Genomic DNA, 23201 nt, shown 5'->3' on the forward strand with positions numbered 1-23201 from the left:
TTTGTTATTTGTTAGCATGATTTTTGTGCCTTGATTTAATGACTCCATGTCCTATTGTGGGCTGTAAGTCCTCCAGAAATATCCACTAGATGGCAAATATTTAATTTGACTGTTTCCACACGAACCACCACAGAGTTGGTCCATGATGGTGCTACATCAGGGCTGTGGGTGAGGGAAATGAAACGGTCTCTATCAGTGTTAGTTAGCTGCCCAACCCTGTTCCTGGAGATCTACCATTCTGTAAGTTTTCATTCTGACCTTAACAAAGCACACCTCAGTCAACAGACCATTGAGCTGCTAATTGACAGAATCACGTGTGCTATGCTAGGGTTGAAAAAAAAAAAAACGATGGTAGACCTCCAGGAATAGGGTTGGGCAGCCATGGTCTAATGAATGAAACAAAATACCAAAATGTTCAGCTGTTTTGACATGAACCTCTTACGGTATTCATGCTTGCTTTGTTGAATGGAGCCCACTGTTAAACTGACAGACATGCCTGCAACCAAAAAACACTTGTAGTCTAAATTATGCTTATTGATGGTTATACAAGAAAATGAAATTGCATCAAAATATACTCATTGTTACAGCACCATTGTCAGTACAAGACCTAATTAGCAAGGTAATGAAAAACAGTTACAGGTGTAGTATTGCATTAGTGAAGGAGCTGAAATTAATGTATTCTGGTCTTAACAGCAATTGTTTTCATTTGGTGAAACCTGAGATTCAGCAATAAAACTTGAATCATAAATGATGCCTTCATTGTATTCTTTATTATTCCAGGACATCCAAAATGAAATATTTCAAGGGAGCCCTTGACAAGAGAGCAGCATCAGATGAGAGCTTTTCTGATTTTGTAATTGTAGTCAAGCGCCACAAAGCAGAAAAAGACTGTGGGAAAACAGTCAACAGGGCTGAACGTTACTTGCACGAGGGCAAGTAAAGAGTTCATCCCTAATATAGACCCACAGTTGCCTCGAAAATGGATAGGAAAGGCACAGTTCTTCATAAGGAAATGCAGTGCTACAAACGCAAGGCCACTGCCATGAACACACAAGTGATCACACACGCACAAAACCAGCACTCAAAGGTTATGAAACGCTATGAGTTTATTGAACGCAAGAGAACAGGAGTAGTGTGTGAAATTAGCGAATAGGTGCTTTTGTTCAGACTTGTTGGAGAGGGCACGTGGTTATGTGCTACTGAGGCCTAGCGCATAGTAACCAGCTCTTCGGAGGACGTGGGGTGGATGGCGATGGTCCCGTCGAAGTCGGCCTTGGTCGCGCCCATCTTGATAGCCACAGCGAAGCCCTGAAGCATCTCATCACAGCCAAGGCCTTGCATGTGAAGCCCTACCACCTGAGTGAAAGGAAAGAGGCCAGTAAAACTTGTACCCTTTTTAAAAAAAGGCTTACTTTCTAAACTAAGGTAGAGGGCATCCATTCAGAAACACACCAAAATTCAAAAACAGATCCTCAGTCCCAACTGTGTTCATAGAAAACGGATAGTCCTAGAGAAGAGAAAATATTTACTTTCAGGCTATCAAACATCTGTAAAATGATCTTTCATTGCATCGGATGTGTACATACTGCCTTCTCGTGCTTCTAAAAATCTGTACTTATTGGTCCAGAAAACCTTACTCCACATCAAGTGTCCAATTTTGATGTGCAAAACCTTTTCTTAGTAGTGGCTTTTTGGCAGCTACACACCCTTTCAGACCTATAGCATTGATGAGTTGACTTCTCACAGTGGCAGGATTGACAGAAACATGTCGATTTATTCAGATCTGAAGCAAGAGAGGAGCTTGATTTTTCCTGTATCTCCAAGATAAAATCTTTAAGCACTATCTTTGTGATGGTGCTGGTTTTGAAGTCCACCATTTCTTGCACAGTTGTTAGGAGACCTAGTTTCCTTGTTTCTTGCAATCATCTTTTGAACTCCAGCTCCTTTGACTTTCACCCTCCTTATGCATATTAATTATCTTATATCTAATCTTCTTTCGCAGTTTTAGATGCACATAACAAATAAATCTGCAAGGAAGCAAAGGAGTGTTTGGGTAGTTGTTTGTTTGAATGTTTGAGTCACTTTTGAGGGCAAAAGGTTCCAACAATGTTATTGACACTTCTGGTAACTACTTTTGTTGGAAGGACACATCAGTAACTTGTTTGTTGATTAGAATGATGAACGACTTAAAGCAGTAGTAGGGATCACAAAAGAGTGGGCAAATACTTATAGATTTTATATTATATGTAGTGGTGGGGGCTCTTGTGTAATCTTCTGTTAAATGTATCCTACATTTCTTGCATTATTGCTTTGATGCCGAAAAAAAAATATTTGCACTGAATGGCTGATTTGACTGGAAATGAAAAGGTGGTGACTTTTGCACAGTACTGTATGTTTAGCATCATGTTCATTTAAGCAACAGTCGTTTAAGAAACAGAAAATAAACCAACTTCTCAGTTTTAAATTGCAGAAGTGTCTGTAGGATATGAGCCAAAAAAATGAACTAGAATTTTGTCACCCATTGTAGTCCTTCAGGTAGGATCTGTGTAATATCTGCCTGTAGTACACATAATTTAGGCTAAATATCTTGAATAATTGCAGAAATTCATGGTGTCAGATTCTGTGGGATGGTCTTTTAGTCTCTGTGGGCATGAGCATGATGACATCACCCAGAAATGAGAAAAGAGTTCCCAGGTAAAATACATCCTACGCTGGGAGGAGACAAGGAGCCGAATCTAAAGCTGCTTAACTCGTCTCCTCCGATACTGACACATTGGAGGGAGGGAGGACACAAAGATCGATTTCTGGGGCACAGAAGAGATGACACGGCAGTGGAGGAATACTCATTTTTTGAGTATTGGGACGCACCCTTGTTCTGTCCAGGGCAGTTTACTGGTGCATCAGCCACTTCACACCACAGAAAATAGGGCAAACTTCACACCACAACTCGTCCAGTTCAGATAAGCACCCACTTTTGTAATAGCGTCTCAATGACTGCTGTGATGATCTACCAAGTGATTTAAAAGCGGTTCAATTCTAATTTGGCACAATTGATTCTAATAATTAGCAGCTCAACTAGCTGTAGAATGAGGTGTGCATTCTTAGGGTTAGAGTGAAAACCTACAGGACGGTAGATGTCCAGGAAGAAGGTTCATTACCTCCGTTTTAGTCACATTCAAGGAGAGGTTAAAACAATTGCAGCTCTTTCATTGGCCAACCAAAACGAAGGTGATACAACTACATATGCATAGACAGGTAGGCCAAAACATTTTTTTAAAACCTGTACCTTCTCATCTTTGCCCACGCACACCAGCTTCATGACACACTGGGTTTTCCGGGTGGTGATGGCGTGGTACATGGGTGTGAAGGACGTCTTGTACGTCTTGACGTTCTCCTTGCCTTCCTTCTGGATGGCCTCCTCTGCAAGACATGGCGCTTGGATAAGACCAGCCCCTCACCACAGAGGGGAATGCAGAAACAGACAACCTTACATAGACAATTCGAGATACGCTCTTAGGAATAAACCCAATCCTGTTTTTTCACTAACCAATTGCTCGATGTGTGTCATCTTAACGTGAACCAATATGGAAGTTTATATTTTAATGGAGTCTCACCTCAGGCTGACCAAAGAGATCAGAGTCTAGCTTTCTAGCATTTCTAATACAGCATACACTCAGAAATGCTGTGTTTGTAAACAAACAAGGGTGATAGCTAAACTAGTAATTCCACAGGTAGGGCAGAACAGTATAAAGGTCAAGAAGAGCTAGGGTTGGTCAGTGGAAACAACTCTGGCTTTCCACAGGTGAATTCTATGTGGTCTGAGTTTCAAGCTGGTTTCTGAAGGTAATCTTTTGTCAAGGGTGAGTGCTTACCTTCTGTGAGCCCCACGGTGCCGATGGGGGGGTGACTGAACACCACGGTGGGAATGTTGCTGTAGTCCACTTTGGAATCCGCTTTCCCCTCAAACAGCCTGTGTGCTAGCTTCCTGCCCGCAGCAATGGCAACTGCACTCACACAAGCATGGATATGCACACACGCACACACACGCACACACACACATAAAAACACGCACATACATACACACAAACACACACATGCACACATTACCTTCTGCCCATAATGTCATTCTTTTTAAATATGAAGCTTTTTCAAGAAAAAGTGGCGTTCATTTTAAACTCTGGTTATAGATGCACGTTAAACAATTCTTTTTTTGCTTTTTGCTTTTCTGAAGCACTTAAAAAACTAGAAATAAGTATTTTAATCTTATATTTAAACATAAAAATCTTATTTTGATTATTTTTTTGCTAAACAAGACAAAAAGATTGCCAATGATTGCCAATTCAAGATTTTCCAATGGAGTAATACAATTTCACTTGTCAAGCAATGTTAAATCTTATAACACGCTAATATTTTTGAAAAAGTAATATCTTAATTCTCATTAGAATTTTATGAATCTCAGCTTGGTGAAAACGAAAGCGCGAATGCAACATCATCGTACCAATCAAAGGGGTAATTTATCACTGAGAATACCCTGCCTGCCTATACCATGCTGAATTATATTCTCCGGGTCCTACAAGTTTTCCAATCTTTCAAACTGATGCGCTGTCACTGGCTATTTTAGGAATGACTTTATACCTAGTAGGGAGTATGTGTAAATTTTAAACTCTAGGTTGGAACTAACTCAGTGGGTGCAACTGGTTTTGATTAAGTTCTGCGCAACTCTGAATTTACATTCAAACTAGCCTACGCTTGAACATAAGTTATACTGCTGCAACCGGCTTCAGTAGATGATAGCAGAGGTTATAATAACAAAATACTTAATTTCACACCAAATCAATGGTTAGAGAACAACACACATTGAAGAAGCAAAACCACAGTTTAGGAAGTACAAAATACATTCACTAAAGGCCCATAATGAGCCACCACCTGGAATAGGTGGTAGCTGTTGAGGTAGCTAGCATAAATATTACTTGACATTAGAAGGGCACGAGCAACATTTTTATTTTTTACGCATGGAATTGGCCCGAATACAAGAATGTCACTGTAAGTAACAATGTTTTGTGTCATGGAATTATTTACAGTCGATTACAGTTAAAATGTAGCGCAAGTATCCATGTTGCAACCAAACAAAGACACAGCTTTAGTTTAAAACTAACTAGTTACAACATAACATTTAGTGTTGACTTTACGCCATAACTCAACATCAAACTTACATTACACTGGTGCAACAGGCAGCAGAGCAGTTTATCTATCATTCAGTTCAGGAAGTGATGTTACAAAAAAATTCTTTGTAATATAATTTTTTGTTCACACCGCATCTACTGATATTGTTACAATGCAGTTTTGATTTGATTATTAATAAAGAAAATAATAGACAAAATATAATTTGAGGGAACAGAAATCTTGCTTTTAATCTGATCAATTCACTAAAACAGTATTTGTTTTGCTGGACTAATGTTCAAGCAAGTCACTCTTCTGAATATTATTATGGAGCAGCCTCACGGATCCACAGATCATATGACCACCACGTGGATAGATTTAGCAAGCATTCTACGTGCCAAAACCCCAAGGCAGTGAAGAACTGATAATAATCAGTTCACCAAAACAGCCGCTCTGCAGTTTATATGCTAGTGGGAGAGCCAAAATGTCTGATGGGAGTTTGCTCTTTAGGCTTTGCTGAGCTTTGTCTGAAATGGTCAGTTTATATGGCTGTTAGCCCACCGATAATTTAAGTGTGACCGAAGATGACATCACAGAACAGCACAGGAAGTGAGCAAAACGTACCAGGTGTAAGGAGGGCTTTGCCGCAGACATCCCCCACGGCATAGATGCCCTGGCGACTGGTGTTCTGGAACTCGTCCACAAGAATGTGCCCCTTCTCATCCTGTTTGACGCCCTGAAGGAGACACACAGAGCATTCCTTCACTTCCTTTATGTCAGTTTCTGTATTTCAACTGAAGCAAAACCATTAAAATGTGTGCATACTCTTACCAGTGTACAGTTTTGCATGTTTTCCCACTCACATTAATGGATAAGTAGCATTATCAACAAATGAGCATTGAACAAAACACAAACAAATATTTCCTGGGCCCCCTGCTCCCTACATATGGAGTATAAGCACTCGTTTTTACTGAGTGCATATGCTACAGGAAGGGTGCATTATCTGCAAGCACTAGGCTCTCAATTTTCTTTGTTACAGCTTCCCAGTTAGCATATGCAGCTAAGCCACTAGTCAGTATTGCGGTAACACGCCACACCCAAAATCAAGATTTGGCAACTGTGGCTAGGATTGCGTCAATGCCCAGTTGGCCAACTGTCTCGCCACTTCATCATATAAGTGTGACTCCACTGGCCAATCAGGGGCCTGCAGTCTGCCTGCACCAGCTGCACAGAAAGTGTAGTCACCACGTTCTTGAGGTTGAGACCGTCGGCGCTTGGCTCACGGCCGATGGCCCACAGCAGACAGTCGACCTCCCCGATGGTGCTAGTCTTCTCCTCCTCCCCCTTCTCCGGGTCCCTGGTGACCAGCGTCACCTCCAGGCCCTTCTCCGTCTTACTCACAGACTTCACCTGGAGGATCACTTTATGCTTTGGTTACAGAGAACAAGCAGAGGCCAGAGACACTTCACAGAAGCCACTGAGACATAACACAAAAGTCACCGAGCTGTGACAGAAAAGTCAGAGATAACACACCAGCTGCAGAAAAGTCACAGCGAACACAAAGATGTTGCTGATACCGCAGAGAGGCCAAAGACCACACCCGGTCCAACCACAACAGTGTCAGACAACAGAGTCTATGGTAGAGATTGGAGAGTACAGGACCTTACCTGAGTGTTCTTCCATAACTCTATGCCAGACTTTTCTAGTTCTTTAGTGCAATTGGAACTTATCAAAGAGTCAAAGCTTCTCAGCACCTAGAGTGAACAAAGTCAGCGTCATCCTAGCAGCCAATAATATTCAAATGTCCTCAGCAATTCTCCAGAGTGGGATGGATACCGAGGAAAGAACAAGTAGTGAACTAAATCGCACAAAATCAGGCAAACAATAAGACATATACATTCCCAATGTATCATCTTCTTGCATTTTTTAATCCTCTAACAACAAATAGCCACTCCTACACCATCTCTGCATTTCTTAGCAATAGTATGTTGCTATTTTACTGTTTTATTGTTTATCATGAAGATGTATCACAGTGAACAATTCTCTTGCACACAGAATTCATCAAGTCATTTGGTTCCACTTTCTGCCTGTCTAAGAGAATAATTCCTGTTTGTGTATTATGTCATTTTTCAGTCTTTTATTATTATTATTATTATTAGTAGTAGTAGTAGTAGAACTGGTATTATTTACAAGATTAATATCATCATCATCATCATAAATTTAGTAACACATAAGACAGGCTGTGTCTGAGGGAGGTCTTACCGTGCCCTGCCGGATAATGAGAGAGGTCACAGACCCCAGTGTGGAGAGGATGCCCGCCATCTCCACAGCAATATACCCCGCTCCCACGACGACAGTACGCCTGTCGACCAGGGTGAGAAAAGAGGTCACTCATGTATCATCAGAACTGCTCTCTAAATCACTGCACAATCGATGCAATGTGGATTACAAATAAAATGCAATGGAAACAAACAAAATATTTCTGGTTCTCAGGTCTACGGCTCTGCTTTTGTCTGGCTCCACTTCCGATAGGGGGATTGTGGCCAACAGGCATTTGAACTCAGAAAGCCCTCTGCTACATCCCAAACTACTTCATACTGACCCTGGAACAAGTAATATTCCGTATGGCACAATAAACAAATAAAAAAAACTATCAAAGGAGTGGTCCCACCAGGACTGATACTGAAATGCATCCTGGGAATATGAGTTCACAGTAAACAAAGGCACAGCCAGAGCAGGAACACCTGGCAACAAGTTCAAGAAAACCACCAGCCCTAATGCCCTCACACACACGTGCACACATGCACACGCACAAAAACGCAAGAGGCCAAACTCCCAGCAATTGCTTACTTTGGCAGGGTTTCGAGCTCAAAAAACCCATCACTGGTGATTCCAAGGCTCGCTCCTGAAAAGAGATCATAAAAATCAGCCGATGTGCATCCCTCCTTACCCATTGTGAAATGTACCACCATGAATGTATCACTCTTATTGATGGACACAGTGGTTTTCCAATATGAAACATGAAACCCAGGGAAAGCTTTTAGATAATTGATTATTCATAATTGATCATTTATTGACTATTTAATTGTATGGTCAATAAATAGTCAATTATGTGTGCCTGTGTGCTGGGTTCTAACTAAGGTCTTTCCCTTTGGTTCATATTTAATTATTCACTTACATTTATAAAACATTTGAAGTCTGGTTAGATTTCAGCTTTAATAAACAAGCTGAACAAACAAATAGCTATAGCTACTGACATTGGTAGCATATGTTAATTTCAGGCACATACAATTCACTTTACATTCACACTTATCACATTACCATTCACAGAATGGTACTTACAAACTTCCTTTTTTGCACACCTAGATTTTCCACAGGTACCTTGCTACAGAAAATTGATTAGAATGATAGCAAATCAAGTGCTTAAAATGCAGAGTATTTAATCAATGTCTGTCTCTCAACAACATGTACATTGTTCTGCCATTAAAAATTCTGTAAATCATGTTTACTGATGTATACAGTACACAAAAAAAAAATACTCACCTGGCACCTCTTTGTCACTGAGAGCGATAGGGCGCCCCCCAGTGGCGATGAGGATGTGCGAAGCCCTGTATTTCTTGCCATTTACCTCCACGGTAGGCTCGGGGTCATCCGTGAACACTGCATGGCCAACAATCGTTTCAATCTTTGCCTGTTGGAGACCAGGTATTCAAACAGTTCTTTAAATTGGTCAGAGGGCCTTTTAGATGAACCGATAATAATGCTATGTTGGTTAAAACGTTTTGACACTATCCCACGCAACAAAGAATATTTTCTTAAAGGAGTCAAGCGTGATTACGTATAAAATGTGTTCATGATCTCCAAATAGCTAGGGTTTAGCTGTTTGGGGGTATAAACCAACAAGATTTCCCAACTTCCAAACAAAATGAAATAGATAAGCACTCCAACAGTTGAACATCTCTCCCTCCACCTGGCTACAAGATGCAGTAATAATTATTTTACCCCTGGGGTTCTGTAGGCTCAAAATTAAGACCAATCTAAGATGAACCTGGCTTCAGGAAAGTCACTAATCATGTAATACGAAATAAGAACCATCAAACTTACTTACTTAAATGTAAACACTTACAAGATAAGCTACTAAAGTCAGTGGAGTTTAAACAGTACTAGCTGGATACTACACAACACAGTGGATTATGCATTTATCCACAAAACAGTTAGTTATATAAAAATAGTGCATGTGCATTTATTTAGAGAACAATAATAATTGTAAATCTCAAATTTACTGGCATGAAAAACTTACAGTTACAGTAAACAGAACATGATTTACCTTGTCAAGATTATTCCGATAAATCTGATTCAGACGGCTAAGGTATGCATCCCTTTTATTCTTAATAACACTGAAATCAGAAAACAAAAACACACAAACCTGTGTGATTAACTCACATACAGCATATTCAATAATGATTCCATTACTTTTTCCTTTAACAGATGCCCCAACACAACGCAATTTACAAAACATATTTTACACATTGACTGTGTTTATTGGAATACATTTTTTCATTAAAGATGCTATCAAGTTATCACTGTGAAAAACACACACACAAACCAAGTGCTACAACTGAAGCATAAGCACACGGGATTACAAGAGAGCTAGCGCTGATTGGAGGAGAGAAATGTCTCCTACTGACAACAGGTCTATACCAGAGTTTTAATGTGTCATCAGGAGGAACTAATTGCCAGTAACCTGAGGATCCCTGGCTAACTGAAATACAGCCCGACCCTGCCAAAATGTGGCCAACTGTGCCCTGTTGCAACGGAATCTTGGATAAATACATATTTTCAAACCGGTTTTTCATTTCCTTTGCCCTTCCCCATTTTATCAATGTTACCCTCTATCTTCTGCAAGGTGTGGCTGTGCAATCAGACATAGACAAGCATTTTACTATGTGCAGGTATATTGGAGGAAATGACTAAGGCGAGACAAAACCTCACGGTTTGAAACAGACCTTTGTAACAAAAGGCACAAAGCAACATTCCTTCCTAAAAAAAATACATTTCACAACACCGCTGCCCATCAATCGGGGGCTTTGAAATCCACACAAGACCCAGCACGTTCAGTGTATCACCATCACGCACGCATCCACTGACTGCAAAAGTTGGCTTGGCCGCCCCTCCAGAGCGAAGCTCAATGAAAGCCTTGTGCAGACACAACAGTCACTTACGGCCAGCTGAACTGTACGTTCCCGCCCTGGAACCCATAGTCAGCGTGGTCATGGAGGAACTCCGCGTGGACGGCGGTGTTCCACATGACCTGAGGCAGAATAAACCAGGAAAAAAAAAAAAAAACATCTGCCAACTGCTTTCATTGCATTCCAATATGTGCCATGAGAATACAAAACCCAAGGAAGGAATCTATTTGGATGTAACGAGTAACATGTACAGTATATAACTGTGCCTTGCATGGGGTACAGACAGACACTGCATATGTGTGCATGTGATAAGCCATACCGTACATTTTGAATATGATTTGGTTCTGATTTATTATTAAGTTTCACCAGAAAAAATTACAATTGAAGGAAAGTTTCAATTACATCATGCGTGTTAGGTAACAACTTCAAGGTAGAGTGCTAACACTTTTACAGAGAACCAGGTGTCCTCCAAAGGCAGGTGTGGAATAAATATCTTACACAGGATTTTCCATGTCACCCAAGGAAAGAAATAAGGATGAGAGAGCCGTACCTTCTTTGGAACACAGCCAACATTGACCTATGAGGAAGAAAAGAGTTAATGATTACATTACATTTATTTAGCAGACGCTTTTATCCAAAGCGACGTACAAAAAGTGCAAATCATGGTCATTGGACAACTACAAAATACAGGTTCAATAAGGTACAATACTAATTTCGTACAGCTATTTATAACCAAGAACACAGTTCAGTTCACGCAGTGAACATTATTCTGACCTAACTTATGCCAAGCCAAACTAGGGAGAAGAACAAGCTACAATATTAGGACAAATACAAATTACAAAAAGTGCTGGAATGGGGGAACATGTAACATGAGTGTCATGAAAGGGGGGGGATTCAAAATGAAATGATACACAGAGTGGTGGCAGTTAATTAATACCGCATTTGGATTGTTCTAGACATACTCAACCATCATGCTGTCCCAATTCTCTTGTTCCATCCCACCACAAATATTCACATATTTGTATGGCTCATAATGCAAACAATTGTCGGAAGCTACAAGCTAACAGGCAAAGGAATTTGTATTTGTGGTGTGGGGATGGCTGGTTTAAGCAGCCACACCTGCCCTGGGTCAAGCTAATTAGACCTGGCCAATTGGATAATTGGCCAGGCTAATTGGACCCAGGAACAGGAGTGGCTGCACCCGTGCGTAGTGAGGTAATCACTGCGCACAGGTTAAATCTGCCATCCCCACCCACACCAGGGAGCTCTCTGTCATGACAGGGTTTTTACATCTGCTCATTTGGCGTTACCATCTTGCCAAACCCTCGTGAATAAATGTGGACTGTTTTAACATCATCTCCCTGTGTCTCTGTGCTGGAGGGCACCAAGGAAAGCCACTTCGGTGGCCTGTGGCAGGCGTGTTTGCTACAGTATTCTTCCACTTAACTGTAGTGTTATCATATTGACAGTACATTTTGAGATTCAAAATACCAGAAAACAATAAAACAACATGAGAAATATGAAATCACATCAACCCCTGAATATCCTATTCTCCTGCTATTGACACTGCCTCTGAGAAATGCCTTTCCTCTTGATCTTTGAAGGCTGAAACTGAGTTCTTTATAGGGCTCATTGCAGAATTTGCAACTAAGACAGAGGTGTACAGTTGTACAGACAACTGGATTGGAATAGCCTACTTAATTGTGGGAGTAATGGATTAATACGTATAAAATACATATGCAATATGTATACATCCCCATATAAAAATAAACACTAATGTTAGTCACTTTCATGAAACGTAGGTCTGCACATCACCACTGTTAGACATGGTTCCCTAAATGGCAATGAGACTGCCATTAATGATCCATACAAAATCCCACAGGGTTGCATGGGTGTGAGGTAGACACATGCATTAAATTGCATTTAGGTATTTACCAGATTACCAGAAACAATTTACACAGTTTATATTTTACATACATCTGTATATTTCCTGAAGCGATTTAGGTTCAGTTCTTTCCTCAATGGTAAATCTGGCAGTGCCCCACCTGGGAATCAAACTTGCATCCTCTGAGTTATAAGTATAGTTCCTAAACCATTCCGGTAAAGTACCTTCCTCAAGAGTTTATTGGCCCAGCCTAACCTGAGTATCAAACTTCTGAGTTGCAAGCCCAGTTCCAGTTCCCTAACCACTATGCTACACTGCCATTCACTCAAGCTCACTCATTCCACGCTGCTCTGTACTGTACCTTTGTACTGTGATCAGTGCTGCTGCTTGCAGTCACATTAATAATCACTTTATTTCATTCAATAATTCACACATTCATTACAAAATGTTTGGCCAAAACAGTGCGGTTGCACAATGGTGGAGACAGCACGCCGAGATACGAGTTGTCGTCCAAAACAAAGAGGTTTATAAAACAGCCGAAGGAAAACTGGTGGTGGAAGATGAACCGCTAAACTTTCTTGTGGTCAAAATGAAAACAATGAGCCGAGATGAAATCGTTTTGCTTGCTGCAAACACATTTGGTTCGGAGAGGATTGAGAACTCAAAGCGACTGCTGTTTGAAGTTCGCCCCAAAACAACACAGCGACGTGACTCGCATGAGGGGCTGCAAAAAGACTTCAATAATTTAAAGTGCTGAACGAATGCGGGGAAAATATTCAACGTTTTGTTTCACATTATCCGGACGTACTTCCGCCTATGACATTGAACGACATTGACGTTTCAGCTCTGCTTGGTAAAATGGAACAACTAAGCACGGACGGCACCTCCATGAACCGAGCCCTTGAGCTACAAACAACCGTCTGTGAAGGTCTGCGGGATGTCTCAGAGAACATGGGTCATCGGGTATCTGTGCTCGAGGGACTCGGGGCTTCTAGGTCTACTGACCAGCGCCGAATTGTTGACTCTGCTGGCACCATTGCTCCGGTGAGTTTGGACGGGGCCGGGAAGCAGCCGGGATGCAGCCGGGATGCAGACGGGTTGGCTGGTAGTGACATGAGAGCCGAGGGCTACACCGATCCTGATGGCATGTTAACGGATGCTGCTATCGCTTTGACACCGCAACACCCCTCGCATTAAAGCATGGGTTGAGTCTGGTAGAGCTAGGCATGGACCACTGTTTGACAATAAGAAGCTTGCCAATGCAAGATCCAAGTATGCTTTACGCTTTGTGAATAGAAATGAACAGGCACTGAGGGCTGATGCCATGGAAAGAAGGTTCAGAAATAATAATGTACATGACTTCTGGAAGGAAGTAAAAGTTATCAGCAATAGCAAAACATCTTTACCCTCTAGTATTGACAGTGTGACAGAGTTAGGGAAGATTGCTGTACTATGGCGACAACACTACAGTGAACTTTTTAACTGTGTCACGGAAAATAAATTTAAGTGTGATGAGGTTGTGAGCAGTAATAGAGTGGTGGTTAGACCAACAGAAACTTACGATGCTATCATGAAGCTAGCCGATAACAAGACGTGTGGAACAGATTACATTACTGCTGAGCACTTAAAATTTGCAAGCCGGAGGCTGGCTCCTCTCTTAGCTCTTTGTTTTACTGGGTCTTTGATGCATGGTATCCTTCCAGATTCTATGCTGCCTGTCCTTCTAGTGCCTGTTATTAAGGATAAGGCTGGGAAAATAAGTAGTATGGATAACTACAGACCCATAGCCTTAGCCAGCATTCTTTCCAGAGTTGTAGAAATAATTATTTTAGATAGGTTACAAATGTATATTCTCACCACTGACAATCAGTTTGGGTTCAAAAGCAAACATACCATGGACATGTGCATATATGCCCTGAAGGTAATTGTTTTGAAATATAGGAGTCAGAACTCCACAATCTTTATGTGTTTTACTGATGCATCTAAGGCATTTGATCGTGTAAATCACAGGAAATTGTTTTTAAAATTATGTGAGTATGGGGTTCCTCAATTTATTATTAGAATTTTAGCATATTGGTATGCTCAACAAACCATGCAGGTTAAATGGGGAAACAATGTACCCTCTCCCTTTAGGGTCTCGAATGGCGTCAGACAAGGGGGGATTTTATCCCCCTTTCTCTTTAACTTGTATATGGTAAATGGTAAATGGACTGCATTTATATAGCGCTTTTATCCAAAGCGCTTTACAATTTATGCCTCTCATTCACCCATTCACACACATACTCACACACCAATGGTGAAAGGCTGCCATGCAAGGTACCAATCAGCTCGTTGGGAGCAATTAGGGGTTAGGTGTCTTGCTCAGGGACACTTCAACACGCCCAGGGGGGATCAAACCAGAAACCCTCCGACTGCCAGACAAACGCTCTTACCTCCTGAGCTTTGTAGCCCCTATATGAATTATCTCTCAAGACAGGTAAATGATTGTAGGACAGGCTGTATGATGGGTGATATCTTGATTAATCATCTTATGTATGCGGATGACTTAGTTATATTCTGCCCGTATAGTGCTGGCCTGCATTTAGAACAAGAGAGGATAAGAAATGAATTTTTCCTAACTTTTATATGTCTGAGAATGTCTTAAGTGTCTCTAATAAGGTAAAATACTTGGGTTACTGCATCACTGATGAGTTGTCTGATAATGAGGATATTTTTCGTCAATGTCGTAATCTATATGCACAAGCCAACATGTTGATGCGAAAGTTTAAAGTGTGTACAGATGATGTTAAGATATCTCTGTTTAGAGTATATTGTACTCCACTATACAGTGTGCATTTATGGTGTAGCTATAGAAAATCAAGCTTACAGAAGCTACAAGTTGCTTATAATGATTCCATGAGACTTTTATTAAGAATACCAAGATGGTCTAGTGCCTCTGAAATTTGTTTGTTAATACTAGAGTTCCCTCATGCCTTGGTGTCTTGCGAAACCTTATGTATAAATGTATGTGTCGTCTAAATGCCTCTGAGAATGGTATTATACAGGTGATCATAAACCCTGTGTGTAGCTGTACGAGATACCAGTCTAAAATCTGGAAACACTGGCACAAGTTATTTTCTGTACATTTTATTTTAATTTTTTTTTTATAACTTATGACCTTTTTTCTGTTTATTTTTTTAACCTGTTTGTATATATATGGACATTCAGTCCGGAATAAAGATTGATATCAAAATAGCAGACTGGCTTATAGAATGGATGGCCATTTCCTTTCAGTCCTACAAAGGGCAATCTTTCCAGGTCAGCCATTTTACAGCATGATTACTGTCATCACAACCCCAGCTCCTCGCTGCCCTCATACCCTAATGGAACAACTTTCCCCAATCCGTCAGGAAGTCAGAATAACTGTTTTCCAAAAACATCTAAAACCCCACCTTTTCATACTATGCCTGAATGCTGCTATTTAAAATAAATAAACCCTTCCCTCCCAGTCATGAGGCACATATCTAATTTTATCTCTAGCTCGAATAGTGTTTGCCAATCCTGCTTAATGCACATTAGTACATTGTCTTGGCGAAAAACGGTAAAACTGTTCATAGAAAAGCTTTCAGTTTATTTTTCACTGTTTACAGAAGGTTAACCAGTTGAAACAAACAGCTATTGACGGGCAGGTAATTAAGTCTGGTGTTTGCATTCCAAACCCCTCCCTAACTCCCCACTTCACACTGATCTCTGTTCAGGGCCCAGAAGAGAGGGGCACAAAATAGGGGTTTTGTTAAGGAATCCAGGTTCCAGGTAAGACCTTGCTGACTGGATGACAGCCAGCCCTTATATGTGTAATGACACCATGCTTCACAGTTACCGTAAGAGATAACAGGGCCAATAAAGCATAATGTGATATCACATTCCTTGCCCTAGACTGTGTCTGTATAGTTTGTACAGCATCCCTTTTCAATCCTTCATCCTGTGACCTGAAATACTGCATATCCAATGTCACCAGGAAAGACACTTCTGGTTACCTTCTGGCAGAAAGTCACTTTCCCAGACCTCTATGCCAAAGATATCCAACAAAGAGATTAATTTATTAGTGGCTACCTTTCTAGTGCCTCCCATTTTCTGCTTCAGCAATGCTACACCATGTTGAGACTGTGACCTGATCTATGTTCCCTTACCTACCCAATGTACGGAAATGTCCACCTGAGCTACGCACGGTTTACAGGAATTTAGCAGATGCTCTTATCCAGAGCAACTTACATTGTATCCAATTGTACAGCTGAATATATACTGGAGCAATGCAGGTTAAGTACCTGGCTCAAGGGTACAACGGCAGTGTCCTACCGGGGAATCGAACCTGGGACCTTCAGGTTACAAGACCAATTGAGGATGACAACGACCTACCTGCATGCCTATGTTGTCAAAACAACCTGAACAAACTGGTCTGATAATCCAAAAATAACCTATTATAATCAAGCCGAGTCTGATCATTCATGATCAGCCTAACAAGTCAGTCTTCGTGAGAGCGATATAGGCTCCACTTCTGCTTGTCTGAGGGAAACTGCCACTTCCACAGAGGGTACTTCCCATCTAACAGTACTGCACATTGTCTTTAGCTGTGTGGAATTTTACTTACATACTTACATATTACTTTACTTACATATTCTATAAAATTTGGCTCCTACATAAATGATCAGCAACATTTAAATATAAAAAAATGAATATAAATATAAAATGAATTAAATGAAAGATGTCATTATTATGTGACAATAAGATCTGTAATCAATTATTTAGAAGAGCATTTGAATGGAATTTTTGACTAAGCACATAATTTATTCCGTATCAAGATTCATGAAGGAGTGCAACAGAATCCTCCAAAAGTTAAAAATCCTCCAATGGTATTATTCATTTTCCTTTGTGAGAGAATGCAAATGTCTTCACAAGCTATAAATCATTTAGAGAGAAATCATTGGAGTACACATATGCTGTATGTTTATGCACTTACTGCGGGAAAAAAGACAGATATGGTTGTATACGCAGTAAGGAAAATGTATACAATTAAGTATAAAAATCAAATTGCCCTTGCATAACAGCTTACTGAAAATTGTAAAAAAAAAAAAAAAAGTAGGGGATGTGAAAGAGTAAGGGACCAAGTTCCTTGTTGGTCCTCGTCTGTTCCTTCTTATCGTGAATATGCTAGTTTCGGTTGCGACAAAACCACACAGATAAGCGACGGAAGCAAAAGGCTTGCCCAATGAGCATGTCGGTCTCAGAACTGTGTTCTTTACATTATGCAGTGCACCATTGCGCCATGTGAACCAATTTGGCACTTCCGCATAGTATCCTCTTCGGAAAGCAGGCACAGTCTACATTACCAAATATATTATTACTAGTTGGTAATTGAGCGAACTAGAGCAAGAAACCGGTTGCCATGCACCCCGAAATAACGTCTAACATTTGGACAGTAAACGAATGGGTGCCTGATTCTTGCCCGTCTGTGGCTTCCAGCTGCAACACTGTGCGGAAAAACATGACGATATGAGAACGATTGAAGGTTTCTAAACGAACCAGTGCTACGATTTTATCTGGGCATGTACGAAGAGTTACTCTACTGTAGATTGAACAGAATAAATGCTTTTTCCTCTAGCCACCTAGGTAGCGCGCACACGGCGAGAACAGTAGCCTGTACGGGAGGGACATCCATATGATATTTGAAAGCTAGTGCTTAGTCACTGTGAATCGCAACAATGCCATGTAAACCGTAGTTTTAACAATAGTCCTAGGGATGTATTAACAGACTATTTGGGTGACTAGGCTACTTCTGCAGATCTCGACCACACATGCGGGAGCAACTCAGACTAATAGTTTGAAATTAAAGATGTGTCAGTCGCTAGGATTGCAGTATAATAAACATTTTGTGTGACAGATAGGCTAGTTATTTTGTTGTATATTGCATGCATAACTTGGCGGGATGGCATACATGCCATCCCAATACTGCATAATGTCGATTGAAAAATATTAGGCTACCGGCATCTCAACGACCTCATTTAACCTATGCAAGGCTAACAAGACTTTCAAATGGATCGGGATGATGTGAATGAATCTACCTAGCAAAGGATTTCACATCACACATTTCCATACAACACAATGCCTTCTTCATCCATTCATGATTCAGCATTTCAAACAAGCAAAAGCCAGGGTAAAGCTGCACTTTGTAACTTATTGTTGTTGTGGTTAGAATACTTCATCTAAGTAATCTTAGATAGCCTACATTTAAAAGGAAACCCTACTTTTGTATGTAACTTTACATGTATTCCAGCTTCATTTATTTATTTATGTAGCATTTTCTGGCAACAAAGCAACCATGTTGTCTCTGTTGTACAGCCACGTGTGTGAATGCAGTCACACGCAAGACTGCTTTGGAGAGAAAGGAGGGTCAAACATGTTGTGAGAGAACACTGGTCGGGTGTTCCTCTAGTTATTGTCTAGATCCTGCAGAATTGTTTGAATAGGGGCATCAGTTTACCTCCATCATATTACCCGCAAAGATTTTAACTTGTATTGCAATGCTTATCCCTCAATAGATCCTCATATGCGCTCCAGTGGCACAGTTAATTGACTTTTCATACAACTGAATATCCTATTGAGACATTTATAAACAATTAGGTGATCTAACGTGGGGAGACTCAGGAAGGTAAGTGAATATGGATGCAAGTTTAAATGCTATGAAAAGCATGTCTTTGAGCCAGTGGTTCTCACTGCTGGTCCTGGAGAGAGTCTGTTGGCTTTTGTTGTTACTCAGCACTTAATAAGCACAGCAATTGATCAGTTAACCCAGGTCACCTGGTTTATTATTGGGTCTGAATTGGTCACTGATCTTAAGAAAAAGAAAAAGAGAAGTACCAGCAGACTCCATGGCTCTACAGGTCCAGGACTGAGTATCATGGTATCATAACTTTAATCTCTGCGTACGCGCAATGAAAAAAGATACACCACTCTGTTTACTACTGCGTTAGCTTACAGCATAACCAACAATAGCAAAATCTTTGCATTGCAGATCTTTTCTATGAATATTCTCCAAGTGTGAGTGCAGAGAAGGAAGAGGTCTACCTGTAGGCTATCCACAAAAATTGTTGTTAAAATGTACACAATTTTGCAGTGCAAATAAAAACAATTTTATGACTCGTAAATAGTCTAATTGAGAAGAACTGGCTATATCTGATAGTACTGAGTATTCTGTGAATTAACTGCTTTATTAATAATCAAGGGAAATTACTGGAAAAAAACAGTTGAGACCAGTAATCAGTTTAGGTTTTCCACCCCACCAACTGCTAATGAAAAATACTGCAGCATGTCCACAGTAATAATTGTACTGTCACTTGTAAATATCGCTGTCAATTATTGTTTGTGCTTAATTTCTGGAAGTGACTTTATCAACACAGAATATTAAGGTGGTGCAAATGGGACAATTGTTTGAGAAGGGGTTTGACAAAGAGGCTATCGTGACCTCTAGCTGACGGAGGACTGAAGTGCAATCCGAGAAAACAAGGGGAGACAACCTGGTGGCCCTATTTATGATTCCTCTGTGAACATGGAATTATCATTTACAAATGGCTGAAAAATTTATATACAGGATATGATTTAATAATTGCTTTTAACCAGTTCAATCACATGCACTTGCCTATGAATATGCACTTCATGCCATTATGTTGTCTGTTGCTAATGCACATATGCAATGATTTATTTCCTCAATACACTTAAAACGCTTTAATTGAACATACTGTATTACTCAGAGAATAAATTAGGTGCCTATTTTAAATATATGACAGCACTTCCACAACCAGTATTCAAACCTGCAGAGCCCTGATTACAGTCTTACTCAGTTCCCTATGTACTGAGATACACTATCATAACAAGGACAAAACTCCAGTGAAATGTGGGTGGTCTGAAATCATCATGCCGTTTACAATTAACAGAGTGCCAAAACAAAATGGAGTCACAGAAGTGTACTTGTATTTATTACAACACCATTACTGTATGTGGGCCTCGGCATAGCCTACAGCATTATAGGAATCCTTATCCTCCTTTAATTATTCTTTCTGTTCTGTGTTCTTTTTGGTAGAACATAGGCTACCCAGGGATATTTCATATGTTTTACTATAACGAAATTTGTATCTACTGTATCACATTGGACTTAGCCTACTGGAAAAAAAACTAATAAACAAACAAAAAGAAGTTTTAAGCAAATATCAACAATATGTTATAAGCCACTATCATGCACAGTTTTCCACACTATTGATGACACGATAAAACCCTGACCAAAAGTAATTTAAAATAAAATTTTAAGTAAAACAACTGATCACACACTCGGACTGACGGTTCGGGGTGTGAACTTAAAGTAAACTTTACAAGAGTTCCCAAACATTGCGCCCCACTGTAACAAAAAGTACAAGTAAATGACTGTCCGCGGGTCACGCAAGGTCACGCAATGACCAAAAAATCGCAGAATGCTTATACCAGGGTACAAATCTTAAGAAGCCACCTAACTTCGTAAAATAGTCTCGATGATTTGTTTCGATGCATTTTCGCAACACAGTGGCTCAGAAATTGAAGCACACCTTGCGACACAGGAGCATTAACATAAATGCATTTTTTTTTGTGTGGACTTTTTCAATTATAAAACGATGATTATGTTTACTCACGCAGGTACCTCCGAGTTTGTGACTCTCGATCACGGCAGCAGTGGCTCCGAGTTCAGCCGCTCTCCGTGCACCAGCTAGTCCACCAGATCCACCGCCAATAACCAGAAAGTCGAACCGGGTCACTGAGTCTGATGCCATAGTCCTGCTAATGATAAGGTGTCTATGTCTCCAAGTAAAATGCAGAGATCGCTGGAATGTACAAAGTGTTGCTTGTGCAAGAGTAAACGGTAGTATTCTTGCCATGACCAGGAAGCGCCCACTTCGCTGAACCCATCTATTTACAATATAAATGGGAGGGACATATGATACGTGAAAGCCGGTGCTTCGTCATTGTGAATCGCAACAAAGAACTGTAAACCCTATAGTGACTGTTTCGGACAATGGTCCTGGTACAGTTATAAACAGACTGATTGGGTGACTTCAGTCATAATAAACTACATAGGGCTATAAAACGATCACATAAAATAAAATGGAATCAAAGCTGGAACAGTTTAAATCTGTCACGTTATTAGTTCATAATCTACGTTGTACACGAATTGAACATTGACAGCCAGCATGCACTTTTGATTAATAATAATTGAGACTGAGGAAAAGCTGTAAAACAGCTAAGTATCCGTTAACGTTGTCTTCAGTATCCTTGCATTAGCCAAAATAATGTATTGCCTGGCACAATTCACGGTTCAGAAAGTTATAAGTCGAATCTCGCTGTAGCTAGCTGTCAAACTTACCGAAACGGTGTCACCGTCATTGCTACATTGTTCCTAATATAAAGTTCAGACAACTGAAACAGAGGAGCCCTCTTTGCACATAAATAGACATAATTCATGCCTGGTCGTTAGTTGTTGGTGGGTTCTGTTGTTAAATCATCGCTGATGTAGCCCTTTATAGGAAAGCACAGTCGTCACGCTTTTAGGTCCCTTTCCTTTTTGTAGCAGAACAAATAGCCTAATAAATTTGAACTTGTTGTCAGTCGGAACTATTTTGGCAGCCACATTCTAAAAGGGAAGCGGAAATTCGTCATCAGCTACATCCCGACGAAACAGACAAAGTAAAAGTGTTGCCTGTGAACAGGATATTTAGGCTTTGCCTCAATTTTTGATTTCATCCTATATATTTTTAATTTAATACCATACATTAATTTGATCAACATACAAGTAATACAGATACAACTGTAACAGGGTATATCAGTACAAATTATATTTCTTAATCTTAGCAGTGTTTCACAAAATTAATATTTTTCAGTACACCAGTAATCCCTGGTTATTCATTGGGTTGAATTGCTGGCTTTAACTAATTGCTGGCCACTTTTATTTTTGGGCTCAGATACAGTGCTAATCCACTGGGAATTAATTTGATTGGTTCCACCATTTTAACCATTTTATTATGTCATCATACAGTATACTCACATGTGGTACACTATTGGAGGGGGTTTTATTCTATTTTATTTATTTTTTTGTCATCTAGTGACTACAGAGAGGTGGAAATTAAGTATGCACCATTTGTGGACCACATTGCTTGTGTACAGCAGGGATGCTTAGATCTGGCCCTTCAGACCAGTAGTCCTGCTGGTTTTATTTTCTACCTGAAAGTTCATTGATTGATGTCACTGACTGACCAGAGAGTCCACTCACCCAGGTCTTAAATCAGTCCGTGATCATGGTGGAAGAATGAAAACCAGAATTTTTTGCTGGGGCCAAAGACCAGATTTGAGGCCAATGTACAAAATCATCCAGAGTATACCACAGCATTATAATTAAAACATAAAAAATATGTTTATGTATTTGTGCCTTATTGGAATACTTTTATGAGGGAGAATGAATGTTTCTGTTAACCTACAGGGTCCAAGTTAAACTATGCGGTTGTTCCCTGCACTTGGAACAGTACTTCTCTCTAGGGTTTTCGACACACTTGTTCCTGGTTATGGTTATACACTTTGTTGTACGTCGCTCTGGATAAGAGTGTCTGCCAAATTCCTGTAATGTAATGTTTCTGTGAATGGAAGGAGGACAAACATTTTGGTGCTCAAGCTAGTGTTCACCTATTTATTTAGACCAGTAATAAGAACTGGTATTCCAACAAGCAGAATGCATATAAAAGTTATTAATATCTTTTTAAAAATCTCTTAATTACCTCTTCTGTTCTTGCAACGTAGCCACATTAACAAGAATGTAGCTGCTATGCAAAGATAAGCCCCACGCGCTGTGTCTGTGCTAAGGTGATCTATAGATTATTTTATTTTGAAATAAAAAATACAGCCGATGGCCTCCGGAAGTA

At 40.2% G+C, this 23201-nt stretch overlaps 1 protein-coding gene across 4 annotated transcripts; it reads right to left on the reverse strand.

Moving 5' to 3' along the window:
* Positions 1-1088: 1088 nt before the first annotated feature.
* gsr (glutathione reductase) lies at positions 1089-21869 on the reverse strand. 4 transcript variants are annotated; one of them, XM_064344239.1, is made up of 14 exons: positions 21656-21869; positions 20928-21069; positions 10900-10926; positions 10383-10471; positions 9488-9557; positions 8704-8851; positions 8011-8065; positions 7423-7522; positions 6828-6914; positions 6406-6570; positions 5785-5896; positions 3873-4004; positions 3287-3420; positions 1089-1356 (listed from the first exon to the last, which is right to left on the reverse strand). In XM_064344239.1, the coding sequence occupies exons 1-14, from the start codon at positions 21751-21753 to the stop codon at positions 1207-1209; spliced, it is 1509 nt and encodes a 502-aa protein (XP_064200309.1). In that variant the 5' UTR covers positions 21754-21869; the 3' UTR covers positions 1089-1206. The 4 variants fall into 4 exon arrangements, with proteins under 4 accessions (XP_064200309.1, XP_064200308.1, XP_064200310.1 ...); XM_064344238.1 differs by having other exon boundaries at positions 20928-21072; XM_064344240.1 differs by having other exon boundaries at positions 20936-21072; positions 21656-21868.
* Between the last annotated feature and the right edge of the window lie 1332 nt (positions 21870-23201).

The sequence above is a fragment of the Anguilla rostrata genome, chromosome 7, assembly GCF_018555375.3.
Source record: "Anguilla rostrata isolate EN2019 chromosome 7, ASM1855537v3, whole genome shotgun sequence".
NCBI classification, from domain to species: Eukaryota; Metazoa; Chordata; class Actinopteri; order Anguilliformes; family Anguillidae; genus Anguilla; species Anguilla rostrata.

Excerpts from the sequence above, each read along its gene's own strand:
- gsr (XM_064344238.1), bottom strand. The coding sequence starts at position 21,753 with ATGAATTATGTCTATTTATGTGCAAAGAGGGCTCCTCTGTTTCAGTTG. Across the intron at positions 10,472-10,899 it reads TTGGCTGTGTTCCAAAGAAG|GTCATGTGGAACACCGCCGT; the intron begins GTACGGCTCTCT and ends ATTCTGCCTCAG. Across the intron at positions 5,897-6,405 it reads GTCTCAACCTCAAGAACGTG|GGCGTCAAACAGGATGAGAA; the intron begins GTGACTACACTT and ends TGTCTCCTTCAG.